Genomic DNA, 27,619 nt, shown 5'->3' with positions numbered 1-27,619 from the left:
AGAAATCACATTTTCTTCTAGAAACAGTATTTAATGGCTACACGGCACTGCATATTTACTCCTGTCATTTAAGTAACCCCTCTTCTATTGCTGGACATTTCGGTTGAAAGGCTGTACTAACTTCAGCTTCCAGTAAATTCACTAGAGTATCCAAGTTGTCGCTCCATATTTTCAATTAGTTATAAAGTAAAGACCGCCCAGGGAAGAGCACTCAAGATGACTGCCAGGAGAAAATTCTGAGAACGCCTGAATTAAATTACAGCAGGCCAGAGGGTAGAAGGAAGAGACAAAAGAGCAGTTAGTCAGTTAAAACCACTGGGCAAAACCACAAAAGGCTGCTTCCATTCCTGAGTGTAGACTGACCCTGAACTACCTTCCAGGTAGCTATTTCCAGAATTATCGACAGAACGGCCAAGTTGCCTATCACCAGGCACCTCCTCTTCTTGCTTGTGCATGAACTTTCTGGACTGTTGCCCACCCCTTTTATCCACACAGCCAATGCAAATTCTTTCCAAACAACTTTGCATCTTTCTTCCCCAAACTGCCTAAAAGCCCCTCAACTCCAGGACAGCTGACTGCCCTGTTGCCTTCTCCATCTATCCTTTTGCTGCTGGTGGTTCACACTTAGTGCCCCAGGACCTGGTCCTTTTCCTGGCTCGCAATTGGCTCATTAACCTTTTCTTTTAGAAAAGCATTAGGCTGGGGAAGCTTTTGTTTAACAATTGCATGTAATTAAATTTAGATCTAAAAGGAAATGACTGGTCTTGCTAGATCCACAAGCATATTCTCCATAAAAACGCTCATGGAACAGAAAGTATAATATCAACAGACAAGGCTGCCCACTATATTCCAATATATGAAATATTCTATACACACAACGTTTTATATAAATATATACTTTAAATTATAAGAATGTCCAAATTGTCAGGATGAGTAAGAATTCAACCAGGCCACTGGATGCGGTTATGAAATCTACAGACAAGACTGCACAGGACAACTTGTCCAGACAGAGGGGCTGAGCAGACGATAACTGGGGGTCCTGGGGATCCTGGGGATCAATGAAGAGAGGATTTCTAATGTTCATGTGGTAAGAGTAAATCATTCCTTCTTTTTTCTTTTACCAACTTGAAACTTGGAAACTGGTACTCAACACACAGAGTACAACTGTTAAGGCTGAAATAGTTCCATGTTTGACCATCACTGGCTATTATTAAACCTTATCACTAAAATATTTTAAGATCTGAATTCAAAATGTATTATGTAGCAGATATTACAACACTATAAATTAAAGGTAAAAATAAAAGATAACTTTATTGCAAGTAACTTTACATTTAAGAAATCTTTTTCCTGTTGAAAACAATCAAAATAAAAACTTACCACTATTTTGGCCAGGATGCCATCTTCACTGGAGTCTAAGGTAACCACAGCTTTGTCGGTCTCTATTTCACATAAGGCATCTCCAGCACTCACAGCTTCACCTACAAAACAAGACTGAGTTTGTTTTGTTTTTTACAGTATGAGTATTAGTATGTGGGTCGGTGTGTGTGTATATGTAAAACATGAATAATAGATACCAAGATATTCAGTAGCTATTTCTGGGCTGTGGCATTACAAGTAATTCTCATTGTGTGTGTGTGTTTGCATGTGTGTATACATGTACGCTTTGCTGTATTTTCCAAAAGCTCTATAATGGACATAAATTATATTTGTGATAATAAAAAAGTTACAAAGATTACTGAGCAAATATTAAAAATGAAATCACATTTTAGAGACAACAGCAATGAATCCATAGCATCCTCTGAGCAAATCAACTCCAGATCCCACATTCCTTCCTTTTTAATATATTTTGACTTATTCCATGAAGAGCAAAGTTTTACAATCAATAGCACTTCTGGGTTAACATCGTAAGTTGGGTTCAGAAAACCTGTCAGCATCACACAGCATAAATGAATAAAGTGTTAATAAGCAGGAGGAGAGATAATCAAAGACACAACTGAGGTCAAAGAAACATTTCTGTGCAATAGAAACTCAAAAATGTTGAGCAGAATCTCACTTGCTGTTTTCTAGACCTAGAAGCATATTAGGGGGGCAGTGGGGTTGGGTGAGGGTAAAGTGTCCTGGTTTCTTTTGAAGTAAAGGGAACTAAAAGTGACCTCATGAAATCAGAGGACTCAAATCAGATTCTCCACTTAAAGCCAGGACTGGGTCATAAAAGGACTGCTCATAACAGGAGGCTGATAAAATGGGCAAACAACACCTAGTGACTAGACTGAGGCTTTAATGAGAACTGTGGGTCTAGCAAGGTGTAAAACAAAAATAGTCCTCGATACCAAAGAGAGAGCCAAGGCACTCTGGCTCCATTACTCCATCTGCTAATAGTGCCAACATCAATAGCAAAATCCCTGACTTGGGGGGTAAGGAGGGGGAGAGTAGGCGACAGGTGGGAAGACACTGAAACACAAACAAAAACCTTCCACTAAAAAGTAAACTGCAAAGCAAAGTTTCAAAACACATGAAGAAATCTAATGCTAAGAAAGAAAACCACAAAAATCAATAACTGAAACAGAAAGTTATTTCAGATGCAATTCATTTAGTGCAACCTGACAAAGATTTTAAAATAAGTATCTGAAGAATGTTCAGAAATATAAATGAAAATAAAAGATTCATCACAAAAACGATAGAAAAAATAATAATATACAGAAATAAAACAAAATAGTATGTAGAAAGAAAAAACTACATAGGACTCTTGGAAATAAAAAATAAAATCAGTGAAATAAAAACAATCAACGGGATATATTCTAGGTAGACATCGAGAAGTGACTTGGTAAATTATAGATAGCATTAAGGAACTACCTGGAACTTAAAACAGGCAGACAAAAAGATAAAACATAGAAAAGAGGAGTCAGACATAGACTGAGGCTGCAATGTTTGCCCAATGGAGTTCCAAGGGAAGAAGACTGGAGGGAATGGTAAAGAAGCAATGCATGGAAAGATGATTGCTGAGAATTTCCCAGAACTGAAAAGAAATCTATATACCCTCAAAATGGAAGAGTTCTGAATGAGTTTAGAACAATGGCCATCTATGGTGTATTGACTGGGAGGGGGCAGAGGGACCCTGGTACCTTGTTGGAATCATTCTATATCTTGATCTCAGTGGTGGTAACCTGGATTATATGTGTATGTAAAAATTAACTGAGCTTACCCTTTGTGCAAGTAATACCTTGATAAAAAAACAATTAAACAGAAAAAGAGAGTATTAGACTGTATAAACATGAATCCATTTTAGATACACTGCAGAGAAATTGCATACTATCTACAATAAAAACAATCATAAAAGTTATCAGAGGGAAAAAATAGAGTAACTCAATGGAATAACAGACTGAGAGCACACTTCCTAGCAGCTGCAAAGAGGTCAGAAGACAATGGAGTACTATCTTCAAAAAGCTGAGGAAAAAAGAACTGTCTAGAATTTTGTATGTAGCCAAATTATCAGTTAAGAATGAAGGAAAAGTATTATTTAGACATATAAAGGCTAAGAAATTTACCACCTATTGATGAATTATTACAAAATGGAGTTCATCAAGAAGAAAAGTGAACAGAGAGGCAACCCCTGGGCTACAGGAAACAAATTACCACAGAAATTGATAAAAATGTTAACTATTAATCATTTGCAAGGTCATTTCTGAGTGTTTAAAAAGGTGTGAAACTCAAACTGTAAGAAAGAATAAGATGAATAAGGGAATGTTTAGGTGATAGTTAAAAAATGCTAAGAATTTGATATAATAAGAGGAAAAAATACTGAATAACTCGACTTCACTGGCAAAATTTAATTAAATATGTGTCTTAAAAACTTAATGGTATACACCAAAAATATAATAGAAATATAATCTACAGTGATCAAAAAAGCTGAGGAAACAGAAAATAACAAAAACGATTGTTCAGTTGAAGGCAGACACATGAATAGAAAAACAACAACAAATAAAAACAGAAAAAATGGTAGATGTCAGTCCAAATATATCAGTAACTGCAATAAACATAAATGAATTAAAATCACCTACTAAAAGCAGAGATTATCAAAATGAATTAAAAAAATAAATAAAACCTGGGCAAACATGGCTTACCTAAAACAAAAACAGAACTAAAATTAAGGACTAGGAAAATGTGCAATATACAGCTACACTCCCCGCCCCCCCCCCCACCAAAAATAGCTGGGACAGCAATATTAATAGGCACATTCAACAAAAGAATGTAAAGGAAAATCTAAAACACTAAGATAACAAGTATGTTCCGAAAGTTCACTGAACAGAAACTACTTCATTGTATACCAAGACTTTCACATAGATGGTTGTAGTGTATTTTTAGTTACAACACTTCACAACCACCAATATACACTGTTTTAATGAAATAAACAAACTTACCTGTTAGATGGTATCTAGTGAATGTCTAAAAAGGTGGTTAGTCTAACCCTGAAGAGATTTTTCTGGTCAACAAATATTTATTTGAAAACGAATTAGGACACTGAGGATACAGAAGTGTGTGTGTGGGTGGGGGGGGGGGGTGGGGTGCGGTAGTTAAGATTTCTGACCTCAGGAAGCTTGCTTACTTTCTGGTGACAATTGGAAATTGCAGGAGGATTAGGTGAAATCAAGACGCTATGGAAATATTCAGAGGAGCATCTAATTCAGTTTTGGGAAGGTGAAAGAAGGCGTCCTAAAAGCAAATGACATGGAATCTGATCCTGAAAAGATGAGGAGGAGACGATGAAGGGAAGGGGCAGTGACCCAGGCAGAAGGTACAACATACCCAAAGCCCTGGGGGCCAAAGAGAACAGGAAACTTTGGAGGATCTCGCTGAGAGAAGGGATGAGAGATCAGGATGATGAGATCAGACCAAATAGGACCGTTGTATGTCATCCAGAGAAAGCTACAGTGCCAGGTTACATAAGCTTACATCTTTCTTTATATGACAGATGTTTTAGTAGTTGAAATAGATTGTATTTCAAAAAGGAAAAAAAAAATCACACCCTTATATGTTTCTGCTGTAACCATGGGGAAAAAAACAATTGAACTAGGCAACCTAGCCATCAAATACTTCTTCCAGACATCTAGAAAAGAAATTCTGGCCATACGAAAACAGAAAATGTTTTATCACTTGTGCTCGCCTACTTCAAATTCCAAATATCCTGTAAGAACCACCCACAGGCTCTACTTCAGCCACAGATCAATGCAGATCATTCTGTTCCTATTCCTGAATTCCTACAGTAGTTGTAATTTATTTGCAATGAATCAGAATTGCATTATTAGATGTTATGTTGCCATTATTAATTACGTTTTTAAAATTGGGTTTCCCTCTATTTACAAGAATATGAGCTTCTCCACAATAGGAATAGGACGTCTTAAGTGTTTTATATTCTACCTCATTACCCAGGATTCCAGCTAGCACCTCACACATAATGAGTATGAGATTAAAACCCCTCAGAAAAAAATTGCAATAATTTCACACATCCTCATCTCCTTATAAGGTATACATCAAACTGTCCTTTTGCTTCTAACATTTGGTTGGTAGCATGCTAACATTTAAAAACTTAGATTATTTCCTCTTTATTTTAATTGTATGTGCATAATCTATTCACATAACAGACATATATATCACCTATATGAAAACAGAGAGAATGGAAAGAAAAACAGGGTAGGATCTATTGTGTGGTGAACTTTCCCAAGGAACCACAGCCAAGTTTAAAACGCCGTATTATTATATAAGGGTACGTTACCCTTTATTTATCCCAAAACTCAGGTTCTATCAGTCAATTAATCAAACATAATGTGAATGCCAAAAAATTTTGAGAATAATGAGCCATGAAGATTGCAAATACACTCAGTTTCAGCCTTGAGCACTATAATTTAGAAAAACTGCAAAACAGAGTAGTTACAGGAACTCTTCCAATTCAGACACAGGTTTGAGTCCAAGCTCTGACACTTACCAGTAATCCTGACCAAGTGACTTAATCCCTCTGATCCTCAGGAAGGTTCTGAATGTTCAGTGATATTAACAAAAAAACTCCAGGAACTGGAAAAGTTAGGTTAACCCTTCACATACATCTTCACATAATACTTTACAATATCTTTAGATAAAAATAAAATGTTAAGTATGTTACTGATTAAAAACCAAGACTCATTCTAGCTCCCTAGTCCATACTCTGTTATTTCAAACAGATCATTCCATCAATATTAGTGTACAAGGCATTGTACTAAGGGCTGGGTATAAAAACAACAAGATATGGTTCTGTCTGCAACGAGGACATAGTCTAGAGAAGAAGACTGAGAAGTTGGGAAAGAGCATCATGGTCGGTGTGACGTGACAGACAGCTCCTCAGCACCACATTGATGGCTGACTGATTGTAGAAAGAGATGGCAGCCTTGCAGTGTCCCTGTGCCATCTCCTCGTGGTGCAGCCGAGGTGGAGCGGGTCTGGAGCGAGAGTGCGGGCCCCATGAGGGACCAGAGCAGAGGCTCGCCCAGGGGCCGCTCCCCAGCACCGAAGCCAGCATCATCATCCTGTTCCTTTGTCCCGATGGGCAGCTGCCAGAGCTGAGGGCTGGGTATAGAGAAGCTTCACTTTCTCTTTTGAAATTCTGGGTATGAAGTACAGTCTTGATGAAACACAGTGAATGGTGATGTTTATGTTAGTAACTAAACACATCCTGTGGCTTTCGCAAAATAATTTTGCTCTGCCAAAAATTAAGAATAGAAGTCTTCTTTTAAAAGATATGTGTCAAATGTTATCTGAATACATTCTCCGTCTATGGAAGAAAAACAAAACAAAAAGGTGTGTGTGGTGGTAGTGGCGGCAGGGAGAGCTAGTTTTGATCTGTAAGATCAACCGAATCAGACCTATTTTAATGGTCATTAAAGAAAAAAATCTCCTTTTAGTGCTACGTCCAACCATAATGACAACCATGATTAGAGATAAAAATAATTCAATTGTTTATTCAACAAATATTTATTAGCTGCCCCTATGTGAATGACAGTGTGTAACACGCTACAGCGAAAAACAATAAATAAGTAAACTAATAAGACAGACCTGCTACAAGAAGTCCCTAACCTGACTGAAGGAGAGAACAAACAAGCAGCACCGCCAATTCCATCCACCCAGTGCCCACCGCAGTCTGGGAAGACAGACGGGGCCCTAGACAGCACTTGCCAACTCGTTCCATTCTATCATACTCCCTATTCGCATGGTCCAGGACCCCTGGCTCCTGGTAGACCCTCCTCAGATGGCTGAGGGTCTACCTGGGGTGCTGAAGGCAGGAGTAGTAGTTTGAGAAGGAGACTGCTAGGAAAGCTAAGCTCCCTACATCCTTCTGACCTTATGTTTTATGGCGTTGTCCATTGCTAGTACAAGACACACGTGGCAAGTGGTGACTGGACTGGACAAGCAAACACAGAATGTTTCCATCACCACAGAAAGTTCTGTGGAATAACAGTGAAATCTAGAATTCCACTCAGCAATTCCAAAATTCTGACATAACAGAAATACTAACAATAAATGTAAAGAAAGCATAATGATGGACTGCTACTTAGCAATAAAAGGAATGAACTGCTGATACATGCTACAGCATGGAAGACCTCAAAACCATGCTCAACGGAGGACGCCAATCACAAAGGCTACAAACCATATGATTCTATTTATATGAAACATCCAGAAAAGGCAAAATTTTAGAGACAAAAAGTAGATCAGGGCTGTTTAGGGTTAGTGATGCAAGAAGAACGTGACTGCAACCAGGTCCCACGTATATGTTGGGGTGATAGAAACAGTCTAAAACTAGATTGTGGTGATGGTGGCAAAATACTATACACTTACTAAGTCACTGAATTGTGCACTTAAAATAGGTAAATGTTATGTAAATTATACCTCAATAAAGATGTCAAAATAATATACTGAAAAAAGTTGGTATTTGTGAAATGCCCATTTCAAAAATTTTCCCTTTCAGCACCATTAACATGTTATACAAATCCCCCAAAATAGCAGAAACCAAAGCCTCTTCTACAGTAGATGCCACAGACCCATGTACCTCTAGTGCACCTAGTGATAACACCTCAGTGATAAGACTCCTTCAGACAGTTTTACTTCAGAATTTTGTACACTCTATTACAGTCTAAGACTTACACAAAACTATTTGAAATATTCAAAATTCCCAGTCACATGACAGAAGGAATACTACATAAAATGACAGTAGGAGTAACACCACGGGTAGCAGCAGCAAACATCACTGATGTAGCACCTACTCTGTGTGTTCCAGACACTGTGTGTGGCTAAGTACCTCACATAACTATATCAGCCTCATTCGGTTCCAGTGTTTCGTGATAGGCTCTTAAGTATCTCAAGAAAGAAAACGATGTTTTTCATTGTTCTCTCACAAAAGGGGCAACAAGAATATTTTCTTCCTTTTTGCTATTTTAACAAATTTGACCTTCCAAACGATGAAAAAATACACTATATCCACTTTAAGTAAACTGAAAATATCTGAAGCACACTTTCCCCCCAAATAACAAATTTGTAATAAAGATGTGGAATTATATATAGCTCAATTCACCTTTCAAAAGATGTTGTACGTGTCACCTAGCACTTTTCGAGTGTGTTCTCTACTATTTTATGATACATATTCTTTACTTAATCCTCAGACTGAAATCAAGTATTCTGATACTCATTACAAAACTACTTTTCTAACATTCATTAGATCAACAAAGATGGGGATACTTTATATGCTATATTACGCATGTTTCCGTGACTTAAAAAAGAAAATGAAATTGAGTTATCATAGAATTCTAAAGCCAGGGTATATATACCTTAGATCTCATCTAGTTCAACTCATTCCCACATATTTCAAAGTAGAATGGGAACCCCAAAGGACAAACCGTGATTGCTAGGCCAGAGTTCTTTTCATTGCACCCTTTACTGCCTTGGCTTACACACACACACACACACACACACACACACACACACACACACGATTTAGTCATAGTAGTTGTGAATTACAGTCTCAGACTTTCAAGAAAACTTGAAGACCGAACTGCTATCCATTAAAGGTTATCAGATTAGCCTTTGCTTAAAAACAAATTAGATTCATAATTAGATACAACACTATTCTTTTTCAGGAAAAAACTATCAATCCTCTTAATGTCCGAAGGTCTAAACTCTTTGATGACCATACATTCATAAAGATCTCAAGATAAAACATTTTAAAAACATAGCTAATAAGATCAAAAGATACACAAAAAGTTTTCGGCCAGAATATAAATGATTTTAATATAGAATGACTGAACCAAGTTATTATAAATAATCAAGTACCAAACATACTTAGACAGTCATACCCATGAGCACGGTACAGAAATGTTAATAAAAAGAAGTGATTTATGCTCAATTAAATCACAAAGGGGATGAATTTAGGAAAGAAGCCAGTGAATTACTGAGAACCAAGGATTAAGATTGCTCTCATTTATAGCGTGTTGGCAAACAAACATTCCCCCTTAGCTGACAGAACACAGAATTTTACAAGCAACCTTCAGGGAAACATGCTCCATGGGCTTCAAGTACATCCTGGCTTGTCCTATATAGAAATAGCACATTATAATCAAAAGGAAAAATGAACAGAATGATGAGACCATTTGTCTCCTTGCTCTTTATCACACCTACTCTCCATATTCTAATGGGTGTGAATAACTTATCAGATTGCCAGCATGCTCGAAGTCTGAGAGATAAATGTGGTCCAAAAAATCCTCTTATCCACTTGCCTATCAGTTCTCAAAGTGCGAAGAAATTTAATCTTTTTATAATAACCCTGCAAGGGTGTTCTGTGTCTGAATTATTATTTAATGACACCAACACTCTATCAGACTGAATATAGACACAGCCAAAGTTCTGTAATTTTTCAGGAAAAAGAAACTTAAAAATAGATTTCAATTGATTACATTATTTATAAAGGTGAAACTTTCTTAGATACTGATAATTATTTTAAAATATGGCAATAGCCACGCAGAGCCAATTACTCAAAGTGCTTCCTAATGAAGCACTGGCCCTTTCATTTACATGATCTATGTCTTTCTTAAATTCTAGAAAGTTCTCTGCTATTTGTTCTTTGAATATTATATCTCTTCCTCATTCCCCTTTTTTCTTCCTGGAATTCCTCTTATTGGAGTATTGATCGACTCCTATTTTATTCTTCACGTCTCAACTTCCCTTTCATTCCTTTCTACTGCATCCTCGCTCTGTGCTGCATGCAAACTAATTTTGTCAGGTTGGTCTTCAATTCACAAGTTCTTTGGTCATGTATGTTTAATCACACTTTAATTCAATGTTGAGGTTTTGTTTTTTAATTTTAGAGACAATGTTTTTCATTTTAAAAATTCTATCTGTCCCTTTCAAATCTGCCTACACTTTTTAAACAGTGTTTGTCCATATTTTCAAGTCCTTCTCTTACATGTTTAATCATTTCAAACACACATTTTTATGTAGCTAGTAATTCTAACTGAAGTTCTCGGAGGTCTAGTTCTGCTGCTTGTTATACCTAATGACTTTTGCCAGTACAACATTGAGATAAAATTCTTAGAAGTAGACCTACCTGGCCAAAGGGTAAATACAATTTGTCTAGATATTGACACATTCTCTTCCCCAGGATTTACAGCACTCTGCATTTCCTCCAGCAACGTCTGAGAGTTCACTGCCCCTTCATTCCCTCCACAGCCTCATCAATTGAATACCTTGTCAAACTTTTTAATGTCTGTCAATATGATTGGTAAGAAATGCTATCTCATTTTAGTATTCGTTTGCATATGTCTTATCAGTAGGAAGACTAAGTATCTTTTCATATGTTTAAAGGCAATTTGAAATTCCTTTTATGAAAACCATTTGTTCGTGCATCTTTCCCATTTTCCTATTGAATTGACAGTTTTCTTATTCTCTAAATTTTATTAATCCTTTGTGATAAAAATTGCAAATACCCTTTTCCAATTTGTCACTTGTTTTCTCACTTTACTTATTGTGTTTTTAGCCATACAAAAGTTATTTTTATCATTAAGTTTATCAACATTTCCCTTATTGCATTTGGATTTTGAGCTGTAGTTCAGGTTTTTATTTCACTTTCAGGTTCAGAGAAATTCACCATTTTTCCCCCTAAGACTTGTATGATGGTTTCATTTTTGTACATTAAGTGTCTGATTCATTTGCAATTTTTCCTTGGCATAGTATAAAGAATAAATCTAATATTGTCTTCCATCATTATACACAAAATACCCATTTGCAACTATTTCTTTCCTCATTTCTATTCGGTTCTATTATTCTGTCTTAAGTACCAATACCACAGTTTTAATTATGGGGGCTTAAAAGCATGTTTCAGTATCTAGTAAAGCTACAACCTTCTTCCACTGCTCTTTCTTCCAGAGTTTTCCTTATTATTCTTACTTATTTGTTCTTTCCAATGAAATTTATAATCAACTTGCCTAACTCTAGGAAACACACACACACACACACACACACACACACACACACACTCATCGTAAAGCTATAAATGAACTTAAGAGGATCGACATGATTTTGAAACTAGAAGTTAAGTATAAGGACTAGAATTTGGAAAAAAGACCCTTAAAATATTGTACCATTCTCTGCTTGTGACAAGTTACAGGCTGAATGCAGAAAACCTTTGCTACATTACCATGGGAAATTTTTGTTTAAACAAACTTAGATTAACTAGCAGAGGAACCCAATTTATTTCACTTATCATGTATTACATAACTGATTAGAAAAAAACCTAAAATGATCAAATAACACAAGACATTAGTAATGTACTTGCTCACCTTCCTTTTTCAGCCATTTCACAATGTTCCCCTCTTCCATTGTCGGAGACAGTGATGGCATTAGTATCTTAATAGGATCAGCTGAAATTGAAAAATGGAAAAATTAGCCACACAAAAAATGCAACTCACAAGGCATCAATAAAAAAAATTCAAGTAAATTAATACCAAATTCAATTTGAGAAAAATCATATTTTCAAAGTCGAAAAAAACTCCCAATTGGTCAAATTAAGTGCCCAGTAAATAGTATGGAACATAAAATTCTCAACTTTATAAAAATAAGCTTTTTTGGAATTCTTTCAACTCCTTTCTCATAGTTCCCCAGTCCTCTGTGCAAATTTTCAAGCCAGGTGTTTACAAAATTTAAAAAAAAAAAAAAGTTGATTTATGTTTCATCTTCTCTTTCCCTTTTTGTCACTGCAGAAATATATTTACAAGTAAACTGATCAAAGAAAAAGACATAAGAAAAAAAAGGAACATACTATGGCTGTGATAGCCTACAACAGAGTAATCACAATTAAGACGTTAAGAAATTGGCTGTGTTTTTATTTTCCTCTAATATTATAATCAAAGGTTCTTGCTGGTAAATGTGAAAGATGAAAGGAAAGGTTTGTCTTGTCAAGGGTGATCAGGCAAGCGAACGAAAGTGGTTAAATTAATCTCAGATCGTGTTCCATACCACAATTTAACCGGGGATCCAAAAAGATAAGACTCAAACCAGCGTGACCTCTCAATGAAGCACATCTACGTTTTCCTTAGATATCAAAAAAGACGATGCTCTATATATTTGGCCAGATATGCTTCCAATAGTCACCTACTGTACCTAGGACCATATTCAAGGAGTACACAGTGTTAGATTACAAGTTATGTAAAGTTCACACTAGTAAAATAGTTAACAGCACCTTCCAGCTCTATGAGTAACCATGGTAACAAATTACATTCCATGGAATCTTCCAAAGAACCTATTCTAACCTATTAATTATTCAACTATCTGACCCCCAAAAGCAAAACATGATTGTATATCTAACGTATTTTAAATGTGGAAGAAGACAGCATGGTTTTGGTTTTTTTCCCATTGACGTTTAAGGGTCAAAAGCAAGGGTACTGAACACTAATATTAAATGAGGTTAACTATTTCCTTTGGGAAACTGAACTAATTATACTGTAATTGCAAATGGAGAGTTCCTATGGCTTCATGATAAAGGCGTTCCATCTCTGAAGCATTTGGAAGGAGGCTTCTGTCCTTTTTCTCTTTTTCACTCTCTCCTCTGTAAAGGACTGTGAAAAGGACCAGAGCATATACCTGCCTCAGCCTTTTCCTCATTTTCTTTAAGAACTGCATAAACTGTAGGTAACCTGCAGTTTCCTTTCAGCTCCTCCATGTACTAGGAGTAAACAGACCTGCCTTTCAAAGGCAGATAACAAGCCCACCTTTCTGTCCATCAGGACCCACTGGGTGAGGAAGCAACTCAGGTATGTGTGTTTGCTTTGTACACACAAACTCTCCCTCTCAAACAAAAGCCCGAAGTCTAAACATGGACTTGTACTGGCAAGTTCAACAACGGAAGGCCACAGATCTAAGTCACATTCTCCAACCCAATAAAACCCTCAGCATTACAACTGTTACTTTTGATCTCTATGAGCTTTTTTTCGCCTCTCTCAACTGGCCCCAAACTCTAAGGAGAGAAAAGGAAAATCATCATTCCTAATAGCCCAACAATCATAGAGCCCAGACCAAACTCCAAGTCAACATGCCCATTTTATCAATGAGAAAACTATAATCCAGACAAGGGATAAGAGGCTGTCCTCTATTACATTATACACCTCCCATCATTAACTACAATAAAGACCATCAACTCATCGCTGGTTATTTTTAGCACACTCACCCAGAAATTCAGACACAGCAAACCAGACAGATCAAATACATGTGTGCATTCTTCTTATGTCCAATCAAACATCCTAATAAACCCTCTCCCTACCTTGGGCATAAAGAATTCCTGCACTAAGAAACCACTCTTCCTACTGACAATGAATATTCTGAATGTAGAAGAGGACAGGTCACCTTTAAGTGCATTATATCTTGGAAATAAGAGAGAGAAAAGAAATAGCCACAGTGAGTTTCCTAACTCCTGATTTATTATTAAAGCACAGTTAGCTCAGAAGAGACTGAAGAACCTGGGCATTATGTCTCTCAGTAACTTTTATTCAAACAGTTTCATTTCATGTCAAGCGCCCTCTAGTTGAAAAGCAAATTATGACTAGAATTCTTATAGCTTTAAAAAATCTTTTTTTTTTCCTTAGCAAAGTAAGTCCCCATGGACTAAAAGAGGCACAATAAGATACTGAATGGGTAGAAAATAACGCAGACTACAATGCACATTGTTGTCTATAAAACACTGGAGCACTAAATTCTGGAGTGAATTAGAATTAGGCAGATGCGCTTAGGGAAAACACACACACAGGCAAACTTATATTGTGACATTAGCAATGCATGTCCAAATCTTTGCAAACCATAACAAGCCTAAGCTTAACTGCAAGAATTCTTAAAAAGTGCTCAAAGCTTGATACAGTCAATAAGTTTGGAAATAATAAAATGAGCTTTTTAATCCCCTATATTATTTATGTATCTAGTATCTAGTACCTTTTTCATTTTCACATGGTTTGTTAAAGAAGACAAATAAAAACATTTGCCTAATGAATGCAGAGCCAGCTTAAGCTTCAGCATTTAATTTTTTAAAGCTTATAGTGACCAAAAAAAAAAAAAAAAAAAAAAAAGGCAAGCAAATAAATAAAAAACCTACAATCTAATCGCACCATGTAAGAGGCCAGCCTCTTCTCTTCTTGAAAAACACTGGTTACAAGTCCCAATATGTTGCTTCTATCATAAAGTGCAAGGTTGGCATTATGAGATAGAATAGTTCATAATCACATACATATTAAATTTATATCAAACAGCATTCCACTTCAAAGAAGCAAAATAAATGGACTTCAATGATTCTACGTCTAAATTCAACACATGACAAACATTAAATCAATTCTCTCAAAACAAAATCTGTCTTCAATATTTTTGCATCTTGGTTCTAGTTGCCAGGATACAATTCATATTTATTTTATAATTCTATCTGCTATTATAATCTCTCACCAATGAAACCTTCACATTTCCATTATTCTTGATATAAGGGCTACATTATAAAACTTTCGCATTTATTAAGTATTATTCTCCAAATTACCATCTCAAAAGCCTCAAAATTTTTCAGATTTTAAAAATAAAAAGAACATAACCATTCCTCATACAGCTACTCTTCATGGATGAACTGAAATTGCTTCTCTGAATAATGACAATAAAATATAAAAATTGTGTAATAGATCACTATCCTTACTCTAAAACGAAGGTGACAAAAAACAAAGAAAGACATTTTGGACATCTCCATTATTCAGTACTATCTCTTGATTGATTATACTGGATTATTATAGAAAGTAAAATGTGAAATGTGTTTTCTGATGAACCAATCTATCCTCAGACTGTCATGCAAGAAAATAATATCAAACTATCAAACATAAGCATTAATTTATTAATAATATTTCATTCTAATATGTCCTCTTCTAACTGGAACGTTATACACATCTTTTTCAAATGCATTTTTTCCAGTGGAAAATTAATTATACAAGCATAATATCAGCTTTGAGTGACAGGTCTGCACATAATTAATATCCGCCCTTTCCGGCTGCCATCAATTCTATTGAGATAGCGTGGGGTTTTCTAGACTCCTTGGAATTTTAACCTACACCTAATATTATTTAATTTCATTACAAATTAAATACACCTTCCCTTTTCATTTCAGTGAGCAGTACCTTCTACCTTTCTCCTGTCAAATCGAGGAGGCCTTGAAATGTGCACCGATTATATTTCCTACTAATAACTGGGCACAACTATGGATAAGAAAAAAGAAAATGTGTTTTTTTCCTCCACTGGTCATACAGTTTATTTCAATTAGTAAAAATACCCCATTTAGTAAAAATTACCCCAAATTTAGTCAGAATGTAACCCTTTTGTAGTCATTTTAGTGTTCTACTCCTTTCTATCAAGCTAACAAGCTATACTAATGGTTTATAAAGTCTGTCCTTCTGGAGCAGTTTAAAAAATATTTATGACTAGGGTAATTACATTTCCAGTTTATATTTAAACATACTGGTTTTAAAAGTAGAGTGTCACAAGTCATTTGAACTGTCGTAATCTTTTTTTCCTCAATAGACTGACACAATAAATTAAAATTTTTGCTTACCATATTGCTGCTTTACCTGCCATATTGGGCACACAAGCAATCTATCAATCGCTGAATTTTATAACAGTTTCTCTAAGCAATTCCTACATTCTTCAAATCTACTCTTCCAATCTTTCTACAGCATAATTCTGTTTTCAACATCAAATATAGTACACTAACCCAATTCTAGTTTCTTGTTCCCTAAAGTATTTCTTTTATCCTAAGAGCAAAACACCTATACTTCAGCAAAATCAATTATATCAAAGCTTTAAATTGATGACCTATACATAAGTTCTAAAAGTTCTCCAGATTTGAAAAAAGATTATATAAGCAGGCAACATACAAATGCAGAACAAATTGCTGTGTGGCTAATATGAAGCAGATCTCAACTCCATTAAGCTGACTACAGTAATTAAGGGAATTCAGCAGTTTCACATATGGTACAGCTTGAGCGTCATGCTCTCGTCCCCCTATATGACTATAATCCAAACACAAAACTCATGAAGATAGATCAAATGAAGAAGGAAATTACCCAGTACTTTCTTAATGTGGCTCCCCGAACATTAATTTGCTTCTTTTCCAATAGGGAGAGATACTGCTCATTTAATCACCTCTCTTTTCAAGGCAAGAACTCATTAAATAAAATTGAACCTTTAAAACTTCTGTGCAAATAAAACAATCCTGCCACCTGCTGGCCGAATAAGTAAAGCGGAATGAAGTATACAGGTCATTTAAAAACCAACACCAGGGTACAGAATATTAACAATGCAGTTTTGAATCAAAGCAGCTAAAGCAATTTTTTTAATGGGTGCTTGTCACGTAAGTCTTCTTTGTTCAAATAGTTATTTTGGTGTGGTCCTGGTGCAAAAATACTTTGAAAATATCAATGGATGACAACAGAAAATGTATGCACAATAAATAGTCTGTGAGAATAGCATTTGTAAGTCTTGGCATGGTACAAACATATAAAAAGATGCCCCGCAACAGTATATAGGGCATAATCTAATTTCTACTTGCTTAGCTTGTACACACAAAAAGACTGAAAGGATATACTCCAAAATGACAATCGTAGTTATCTCTAGTTGGTGATGTTATAAGTGCTTTTCATTACTTTTGTTTCTTATAATCTACATGTTAATTTTCTACAATAAATTTACCCAGTTTCACTCTCTCTCCAAAACTTATCTAACACTATGTAAAAATGTGCTTTTGTTTTTGTTATTTTTAGACACACAGAGAGTAAAGAAGGGACAACGGCATACAATTTTGCAAACAGGAAAGTAAATAGATGAGTAATAATTGATTAATAAGATTCTAGAAAACCAGATCCAGTGCTGGGTAACAACCCCCCCTCGTTCAACAGAAGACTGAAAGACTGGAGATTTTTTTTTCTGGAGAGGGTAAGAGCGAGAACCTTTGGAATGGAGGTTCAGTCCACAGACCTGGGACATATGGGCAGTGCCAAATAGGTTAACTGAGAGATGATCTGATGTGACTGACAATACAGAAAATTGCGCTGAAAGCGATTAAATGGTGTGAGATGAACCAGCAGTCGTTACACAGAAAACCAAAGAAAAAATTTAAAAGACAACAATGTCAGGAAAAGCAAAAATAAAGGTAACAATCATTATATGGGACAATGTATGACAATCCTCAGTTGTGTAATATTTGTTTAGCATCAACAATGAATTTGGATTTAACTAAGAATTACAAAAGAACTACATTAGAAGAATGGGGGAGGGAAAACATGGGGAGTAGCACTGAATGAAACAGAACTAGAAGAGCAACCACCAGAAGAAACAAAACTTGTCGCTTCTAAGGAAGACGACGTCTGGGGAAGTAGGAAGAGACGGGGCACAGACCACTGTGCTAAGCCTTTTAGTACTATTTGACTACTTAAACCAGATGCATGTATTACTGTGTTATAATATTTTATTGTTTAATAAAATGAGTAATTAAAAGAGAAAATTTAACAAGCAGCAGCATACCACAGTGATTTAGGTAACAGGCACTGGAGCCAAACTGGTTAGGTTCAAATTACAGACCACTACTTACAAGTTACTTAATCATGCTGTGCCTCAGTTGTCTGTTCTGTAAAATACAGCTTTGTGAGGATTAAATTAGGTAACACACGCAAAGTCTTTACCATGGGGCCTGGCAAAAGGAAGTCCGACTCAGACATGTTGGCTATTGATTGACAGGCAGCGCAGCTATGGTTAAGAGGGTGGGCTTCTGAAGGCGGGCAGACAGTCGGCTGGGGGTATCACAATATCCTTCCTTACCATTCCTTCTTCCAGTAATGAGATGGATTCACAGGTTCCTTTTAGCTTTTTAGCCCACTCTTCTCTGTTACCTAATTCAGCCTTGTTCTCGCAGCAAAAGGACACTAACTCATAACCTCTAGTTTAACTGTATTTCACATCTGAAAACCAAACTCTCGTAAAAATCACTGGCAGGCGTTTCAGTGGCCCACGGAAGTAAAACAAGCATTTTGGAAGTACTACCTTATACTAGTTTATAGTACCTCACAGTACCTCATAATACTGTGGTATTATGATAATACACTTCAATACCTAGTTAATGGGTTTGACGTTTGACAGCAATGGAAAACCATGAAAACATTTTTGAGCAAGAGAAATAACCACAATAGAAAACAGAACTTGTCTGCAGTTCCACATAGATGGTTAATATTCACAAGTCTATTTTGCACACCACCACCACCCCAAAAAATTCACATGCTTTGACATGGTTGCAACTATAAACCTCACAGAAAAGCTAAAATAATGGGATTTTAAGGACCAAGTGATGATACCCATGAATGTTTCCTGTTCTCAATTAGACCATTTGTCCAAAGAGACCGAAAAGCCAGCTAGGGCCCAGATCCTTCTAATCAGCTGCCTTCATCCCAACAGTGTTGAGAGAGGAATGGAAGGGTTTTAAGGCAGGCTGTGGGCATTTCTGAAAGGACATTTAATGCACAGGAATAGAGTGAAGGAGGAGAAAGACAAGAACTGTTTGTTCATTTGCTCATTTATTCAACAAATATTTATTCAGTACCTAGCAAGTGTTAGGTAGGTGATCTTCTAGGGGGTGGAGATACCAAAAGGAAATCAAAACAGACAAAACCCCCACTTCTCATGGAGCTTACCTTCCCAAGTGGGGAGACAGAAAATAAATGTTTAGTGACGATATGAACTAAGAAAAGAAAGGAAGGTAAGGGGACAAAAATGACAGTGCAGGAACTATTTTATCAGTTGATCAGAGAAGGCCTTCCCTGAAAAAAAAAAGTAGAGTTGAATGGAGGACACCATGCACATATCTGATGGAACAGCCTTGTAAAACAAAGAGTAGAGTGTGCTTGGTACGTTCAAAACACACGAAAGAGCCGGCAAGCTGGAGTGGAGTGAGTGAGGAGAGGCGCAGCGAGGGCTGAGGTCAGAGAGCTGGACGGCATTCGTATCATATTGCGCCTTGTGAACCACAGTAAGGACTTCAGACTTGATTCTGAGATTAATGAGAAGCTCTTGGAGGGTTTTCGGCAGTGACATGATCTGACTTACAATTACAAGCAGCACTGAAAGCTGTGTGGGAAACAGTCGGTACAGGGCTGAGGGTGGTAGCAGCAATATCTAACAGGACACTCCCGCAATCATCTAGATTGGAGATGGTCGTAGCTTGGACCAGTTTAGTTGGTAGTGGTAGCCATAGTGAGGAGTGGTCAGATGACATTGAAAAGGTAGAGCTAGTAGGAATTTCTGATAGATTAGATGTGGCATATGAAAGTCAGGAGTCAAGGATGATTCTAGTTAGGAGTACAATTGAAAATCAAAATCAAAACTAGATGCCACAGTACCAAAAGGAAAATATTTCTCCCCATAAAAAGTGCCCAAAGAGCCTTATAAATTACATAGATTCCTACTGAGCTACTCTAATGTAGACAGAAAAATCCGATTAAAAATCAGGTCCATTATAAAAACCCTGTGCTTACTCTTGTGCAAGACACTGAGCTAAGGATACAATCTAGGAAAACTACACTTGAGTCTTGCAAGAGTAGTTATACTCCCTCCCTTACCATGACGGTACTTAATCTGTATGACGGTACTTAATGGTTTTAGTGCTAAAATTGAGACAATAAGGTGTAATGACTGATGGGGGTTGGTCAGGTGGACATGGGAGGTCGCTCCTCAACCCTCCCCACATTAGGGTACGGGCTACCTCAGTAGGCTTCCTTGCCTATCAGTGGGCAGGGAATGGTCTAAAGGAGGTACAAGTAGCAGATGGTTTACTGGACTAGATGACCCATTATACTCCCATCATTCAGTATTCAACAAACATTACTGAACAGTGCACAAGACTAAAATCATCGCTTTTCTGAATCCACGTTGTCAGCTCTTCTGAATCCATGTTTCTGCTAAACCTCATGGATTGGCAAATAGTGCTGGTGAAAAACCAAGAAAACCTTTTTTAAAAAGTGAACTATTTATAAAGTCATAATGATTATTTACCAGAGCACGCACTTGAAGGGGAACAAAGTTTTGTCAACCTAAAGCTGCCTTTAGGACATTAATTTTAAGCTGCTTATTAAAAAATAAGACTCAGAAAGAACCTTTGATGCCCCCTGCCCCCCCCCCCTTCCTGCCTGAAAGATTCAGATGGAAAAAACCTGCTCCAGGAAAGACATCTTACTATATTCACCTTAGCCAATTCTGAATTAAGTGTGGTAGACGGGAGGCTGTAAAGCAGGGGCTTGTTAGCGAGATACCCCACATGTCCCACTGTTTCTGAGGTGCCCAGCAAGAATGTTCCTGCCGTGTGTGTTGTGTTCTTCCTCAGCGACCTCTAAACGACCCATTCTCGCTTCTGAAATCTAACACCCAGTTCTCTACTTTTCTCTTTTGTCTAAAATGGCATATATACCCAGTGAAGCTTCACCGTCTTTGGAATTTTCATGCTTTTGTGAATTCCCCATGTGCATGTATTAATAATTTGATTAAAAAAAAAAAAAGGAGGCTTCCTTGTAGTTTGGCCTCAGGCTGGGCTCTGCCAATGGGCAGCATAAGCAGGAGGCTGGAGGGAGAGGGGAGTGAGCTTCAGAAGAGGAGTCTGCTTGCAATACCAGTCTTCCTGTTACTAAACTATAAAATTAAAATTCTACATGAATCCCAGTTTATTTTGTCATCGTGGAACAAAGGCAAAAAAAAAAAAAAAAAAATCACCCCTCCACTTAAGAGTCTAGCGAAACATAAAAATTTTATCAAAGGCAAATGAAACTCAGAATACCAATAAGGCATATGTAACAGTACATCATGTTAGAAACGTAGATAGGAGGCCATTGACATAGACTCTCACTCTCTTAAATGGTCCTGCCACCCTTTATACAGTCTAGAATTGTAGTATCTTAAATTGTTCTAAAATGATGATACCACAACTGTCACTAAAATACTCTTGTACTAAAACGTCTCATTTCATTAAAAAAAAAAAAAAGGCGTAAGTGTTCCCTTAGAATATACACACGGTGAACAAAACTTCAGCATGCTGACACTGTTTTGCTGCCGTCTACAACTAAGGTATCACTTGACATTAAACCGGACGGTGCTTAAGGAAACGGGCTTTGGTGTTAACGCAGACCTGGGTTGAAACTGGAGCTCTATCGTCAGAGCACAGCATGAGTGGTTGGGAGTATTAATGGGTTAATTCATGGGAAGTGCTGAGAAGGGCACGTGGGACGTAGTGAGCTCTCAATAAATGCGTATTATTCCCAAACCCACTCCCCGGACTTCCTTCTTGCTCGCAGAGACCCAGTTTCGTTCAGCGGCACATGCTTCCTGTGAACACGTGCTCTGCGTCAGTGACCCCACCGACCAGTGTCTCAGTCTGCTCGGGCTGCTGTAACAAAAATACTTCAGACTGCTGCCTTATAAACATTTATTTCTCATAGTTCTGGAGGCTGAGAAGTCCAAGATCACAACGCTGGCAGATTTGGTGTGATGACTGATAGGGGCCCACTTCCTATTTCATAGAGAGCACCTTCTCGCCTCACAGCAAGGTCTGGCTAGGGAACGCTGTGGCATCTTTTTAATAAAGGCACTAATCCCATTCATGGGGGCTCCCCTCATGGCCTAAGTACCTCCCAGAGGCCCCTGCCTCCTAATACCATCACACTGGGCATCAATTTCAACATTTGGGTTTGAGGGGGACACAAATATTCTGTCTAGTATGCAGTCCCTTGATTAGCAAAAGGTTAATCCACTCCAAGATATCCAACAAGGATACCTGGATATCATCAAGTGCATAGTAACAAAGCAGTCGTTCACTTATGAACCTTGGGTAAACAGCTGAACCTCACCCAGTCTTTCTTTCTTCACCCATAAAACATAAGCAACCCTTGCGGGGTTCTCATGATGATCAGAAGTCATGCAAGTAAAGAATCTAAAATGAGGCCTGGCAAATAGTGAGTACTTGGAATGTCCCACTTTCATATACAGCATGAAATGTTTTAAAGCAATGCACATACGTACTACGTACTTCCTGTAAACCAAATTTTATTAGTTGCTCATGCTGCCGCTTCTACTAGGATCTCATTTATCCCCTTCCTATTTCCCTTGCGTAGCCACACATCTCAACTACTGAGTAACCTAGATCTGCTTTGCTTAGGTGATCAATCCTCCATTGTGCTTAGTCATTACTTACCCTAGAAACAAAATACTGTCCTACTTTAATCAGACTGTCATGGTATCAGACATGCCAATCACTGATTCCCAACTCATACTTCCTTTCTAAAGAAAATGTCCAAACTGCAGCCTTTGAAAGAATCAGCCCTGTGTCCTGCACAACGGATCTACATTGGGGCCATCAGCTTCTCTCTCCAGGGAATCTGGAATTAGATCACAGAAATGATAGTGCCCGCTTGAACTAAACTGAAATTGAATGGGGTAGAAGGGCCTGAATCAGCATTAATGCAAGACAAGCTGACATTAAATAGAGAGCAAGAAAAGCTATGAGTAAGCAGGTTGGCAAGTTTGGGGAGGAAAACAAAGTAAATGAGAGAAAAAGAAAGAAGACAATGGGAGCCCTAGAAGAAATGGAGGAACTCATCAGCGTAGCTCCCCCATGGTGCAGCAGCACTTCACGGGTGGTGGCGTATCCTTCTAATAAATTCTCTTTTTACTTCAGCTAGTCTGTGTGTTTCTGTTTCCACAGTTAAAAGAGAACTCAAACAACAGTATCAGTCTTACCAGTACCAGCACAGAAGCACTTAATAAGGACCAGGCCTAAAATAGCATCCATGTTTTGGCAGAAAAACCATACTACCAACTCTTATCAAAGAAGTTGCCTCTTTGTTATAGAACAGCTGTGAAAACCCAGATGTCTACAGAGAGAAGTGGGCTAAGAGCATCTCAAGGATTTTATTTCATTAGATCCAGGCATGCTTTCTTTTCATATTAAATCTGTAAGAATGTTCTGCCTTTACATACACATAATATCTGTTCTCTGCCATTTTCCTGGTCTATCTTTTGTTTTGTGCTTTCAAAGAACAAAACAAGAGAAGACAATTAGAGGTGATGACATATACCAAGGCCCACTCAGCCATGCTGACTGAGAAGCAATAGAGTGCAGGAGACAGCGGTGAACTAGACAGCAATTTCCTCCCTAAGGAGAACAACCATTTCTCAGACTCAACCAACTTCCCCAGACAGGCCCTAACTTTGAATTTTCAAGAGAAGCCAAAAATCTAGATTTTTATGTAAAGTTCCTAGTTTCTAAATGTTGTCAATAAATTTAATGTTCTTCTAAACTGATGTAGGTCAGTTGATTGGCTGCCATTATGCAATCCTACTGTGGACCTCTGTGCCCTTTTATAACTTCCTAGATTTTTAGCATTCCTAGATTTGTCTATAACATGCAAGGTCTGTAATTATATATTAGGCAAAGCACAGCAGAGTTGAACCTCATTTACTTTTCTACTCACATTATTTTAAATTCAATATATTCTTCCTCAGAGACAACTTAAAACCAATATTATTAACATCTTATTAGTTATCAATTAATTAAATTCCGAACCATGCCATTTAGTCTGAAAGAGCAGCAATGGAAACTCTTCAAATTTAATTGCCTAGATTAGGTTGAAAAACTGTTTACAAATGTGCTGTCACTTATGTAAATACCACACCTGGCCTCTAGGCCTTTGTGTCTGCTATTCTTTTAGCCTGGAAGGACTGTGCCACCTCTTGGAAGCCTTCTTCTATACTCCTTTACCTGAACTTACCCCTCAGAGCTCATTGCAAACACTGCTGAAATCATGCCCTCATTGTGTATCTCCCTAAGCAGACTTATCTACATCTTGAAGATAAGACCTATACAGAATTTAGGACTGCATTTCCAGAAGCTATGTATGATTAAATGGGCCATCTGCCAGAATACAGAGAATCTGTTTCAGTCTGTAGGCCAACTAATTTCCAAGCAGGCTACCATGTAGCCTCATGTTCATTCCTTCACACAATGTCAGTAGAGTGGTGACTAACAGTAAGTCTCTGCCTTCTCAATAAGCATCTCAGTTGAAAGAATGAACACAAGTTAGGAATTTGTTAAACCAGATAAAAACTATATATATCATATATGTATATACCATATATACCATATATATGTATACATCTATATCTCACACACACACACACACACACGCACACACACACACACACCTCACAGAGGGTGCCAAAAAAATGTATACACATTTTCAGAAAGGAAAATACTATATTAAAATTGTAAATGTTATATATATACCAATAACAAAAGATGAATACAAGTCACGTTTGACTTCTGCAATTACAAGAGGTGCTCAAAGTGGTTACCATCAGCGTAATTTTAATAGTTTTCCCCTTTCTTAAAATGTGAATACATTTTTTTGGCACCCCTGGTATACATATATCCTCTTCCGTTCATTACCATTATAGCTGTGTGGCTTTGGGAGATCCACTTAAATTCTCTGGGCTTTTTAGTATTAATGTCCAGTAAAATGCAGCTAATGCCAACTTTACTAGGTTGTTGTGGGAAGAGAATAGGAGTGATAGGAAGTGCGAAGCCCATGGCATATGCCATAGCTCATAAAAATGATGCCAATAAACATCTATGGAAACCAAAACTCCAAGGGTACTTCCATCTGACAGATGTTTAAATTCTGGATAGATACATGGGGGAAAAAAAGGAAATAGTTCAATAATCGTACTTAATTCACATAATGTATAGATCACCAAATAATTGCTTAGTTTTATGAAACAATTTCTACCAAACTCAGGGAAAAATTAACAAACAGCATGTAAAGTCATGCTTTGTAAAACAAATAGCTCAAGCACAGCCACATGTATTCAGCAAGGCAAAATAAAAAACTTGTAGGTGAAAGTCAGGAGACAAATTTTGGCTCAGGATTAGGAAAAAATTCCAAAACTTCCAAATAATTTAGAGCTCCCTAACAACACACAGCTTCTGTGGTAGGCAGAATTAATGTCCACAACCCCCCGACCCCCAAAAGATGTCTAGGTCCTAACACCCAGAACCTGTGAATGTTATGTTACATAGCAAGATGCAAGTAAGGTTGCTAAACAGTTGACCTTGAGAATGGGGAGAGCATCCTGTTCTATCCAGGTGGGGCCTATGCAGTCTTTATATGTGAAAGAGGAAGGCACTAGGAAACTAATACAGCTTCATAGGGATGTAGTGTCCTCTCCCTCACGGATGATGTTCAAGCAGAGTTAGACAAATTATTCATCTTGTGTGTGATGGGGGCGGGGGGGGGGGTGGTGGTGGTAGGTAAAATGTCATGATCCATCAGATAAGGATTGCTTAAGTGAGTTTCTAAAGACAGGAGTCCTTAAACTGGGTCTAAGGAAAACACCTGAACCTGCATGAACATTTTTGTGTGTAACCACATATGCCCCTTTCTCTGTAGGGGATCTAGAGCATTTAAATGATCTCAAAAGGATCTGTTGTACAAACAAGGTTAGAACACTCTTCCTAGATTATTTCCAACACTGAACTTTTACTATGCCATGCTTTTCTAAGGCAGTGAGTCTCAAAGAGCAGCCCATCAAAAAATAACATAAAACATCAAAACTCATCTATGGCTGTCTGTAAAATGCAGATTGCTGAGCCCCACCCCAGACAGAATCTCTTGAGAGCTGTAGGAAAGTTCAATATTTCACAAACTGGGGAGGGAGGAAAGAGAATGCTATAGACAGTTAAAGAAAGATTTACTGTTAGTTCCAAGTAGTATTTTATGAAACATTAATCTGAAAAAACTGAAATAAATTGTTCCTATCACCAAATCTTTAGAAATCTCAGTGCATTCCTCTTAGCACGTAACTTTGTGTAACTTGTTTTTTTTTCTGAGCCTCAGATAGCCCAGAATATGTAGGCAATGTTTACTACACATAATTTTCTAGATTAAAATTCATTCTGTGGACGGACAATGTATGACAGGTAATGAATGCATCACTTTAAAAAATATTAGCCCTATAATCCCACCCCATGTAAAGAAAAATATTGTATTACCGACTATAAAATACCGGAAGAATTGTTAATTGTGTCAGTATCATTACTAAAGGCCAATTTTCTATAGTAAACTTCATGGTATGATTCCCCTCCTAAATTTTCCTTCTTTCATGCTCATGTTTTGCCAGACCTGTCTGTGATGAGGTAGGCATTTACGAATTAAGTCCTTTATTAGTTGTCGGGCAAACAGAGTGGTCTAGAAGAGATCTTCCAATAGAGACAGGCCAAGAGAATGAATAATGACAGCTAAGAGTGGCTTTTAAATCTCAGCAACCTTGGGCAGCTTTTCCCCGACAGAGATGCTCGACAACCCTAAAGGGACCTGAGACGTGACGAAGAAGGTACCTGAGAGAAGGGCGTTAAGGACCTATCCCCGCACCTCACAAAAAATCCCAAATTCCAAGGCAAGGTCAAAGAAGCCATACAACCAGGGGGCCAGGGACGGAGTCAGACTCTCCCAGCGTCCAAGAAAGCCCTTGGCGGCATGCGCTTATCAGGCGACCAAGTCAGAGGACCGCTCCCCGAGGAAAGGCCAAGGGAACAGGGAGCAACGAGTACCTCCTCACCCAAACGCAGGACCTCAACAGAAAGACCCTGACCCAGGCCCACTGCTACAGAGAGAAGCTGAGCGGAGCCCGGTCACTCACCCCGCATCCACTGCGTGCTGTGAAACCATCTCCAACTAGCTCCGCGGCCAAAAGGAGCCCCCTTAACCAGCCCCAGGCCTCTCCCGCCGCCGAAGCCTAGGAGATAACGCAGCATCGGCAGGTCACAGCCCAGCCTCCAGGAGGCGGCCATCTTCCCAGCCTTCTTACCGGCTGTAGCAGAACAGCCCGATCTCTGTCAAGACCCCACAAGCCCCGCCTCCCACCCGCTTGGCCACGCCCCACAGACGCCAGCCGCGCCGTTGAGTCTCCGAGTCACGAAGCCCCCCCCTAGCTCCGCCTCCAACCTCGTTGATCCCGC

At 37.9% G+C, this 27,619-nt stretch overlaps 1 protein-coding gene across 2 annotated transcripts in view; it reads right to left on the bottom strand.

Annotated features, from left to right (window-relative positions):
• The window catches only part of PDHX (pyruvate dehydrogenase complex component X), a 61,791-nt gene that overhangs the window by 33,766 nt on the left and 406 nt on the right, over positions 1–27,619 (bottom strand). Inside the window, exons 1-3 of one of the 2 annotated variants that reach the window (XM_019738597.3) lie at positions 27,301–27,531; positions 11,850–11,930; positions 1,378–1,478 (exon numbers count right to left, since the gene is read on the bottom strand). In XM_019738597.3, coding sequence (XP_019594156.3) covers positions 1,378–1,478; positions 11,850–11,930; positions 27,301–27,451 — 333 coding nt within the window. In that variant the 5' untranslated portion in view covers positions 27,452–27,531. Of the gene's footprint in view, positions 1–1,377; positions 1,479–11,849; positions 11,931–27,300; positions 27,532–27,619 lie in introns of those variants that run through there. The other variant, XM_074336201.2, reaches the window with a different exon arrangement.

The sequence above is a fragment of the Rhinolophus sinicus genome, chromosome 14 (genome assembly GCF_057876585.1).
Source record: "Rhinolophus sinicus isolate RSI-liver-muscle chromosome 14, RSI-T2T, whole genome shotgun sequence".
NCBI classification, from domain to species: Eukaryota; Metazoa; Chordata; class Mammalia; order Chiroptera; family Rhinolophidae; genus Rhinolophus; species Rhinolophus sinicus.
The sequence above is the reverse complement of the archived record's forward strand: the minus strand, read 5'-3'. Positions and strand labels throughout refer to the sequence as shown.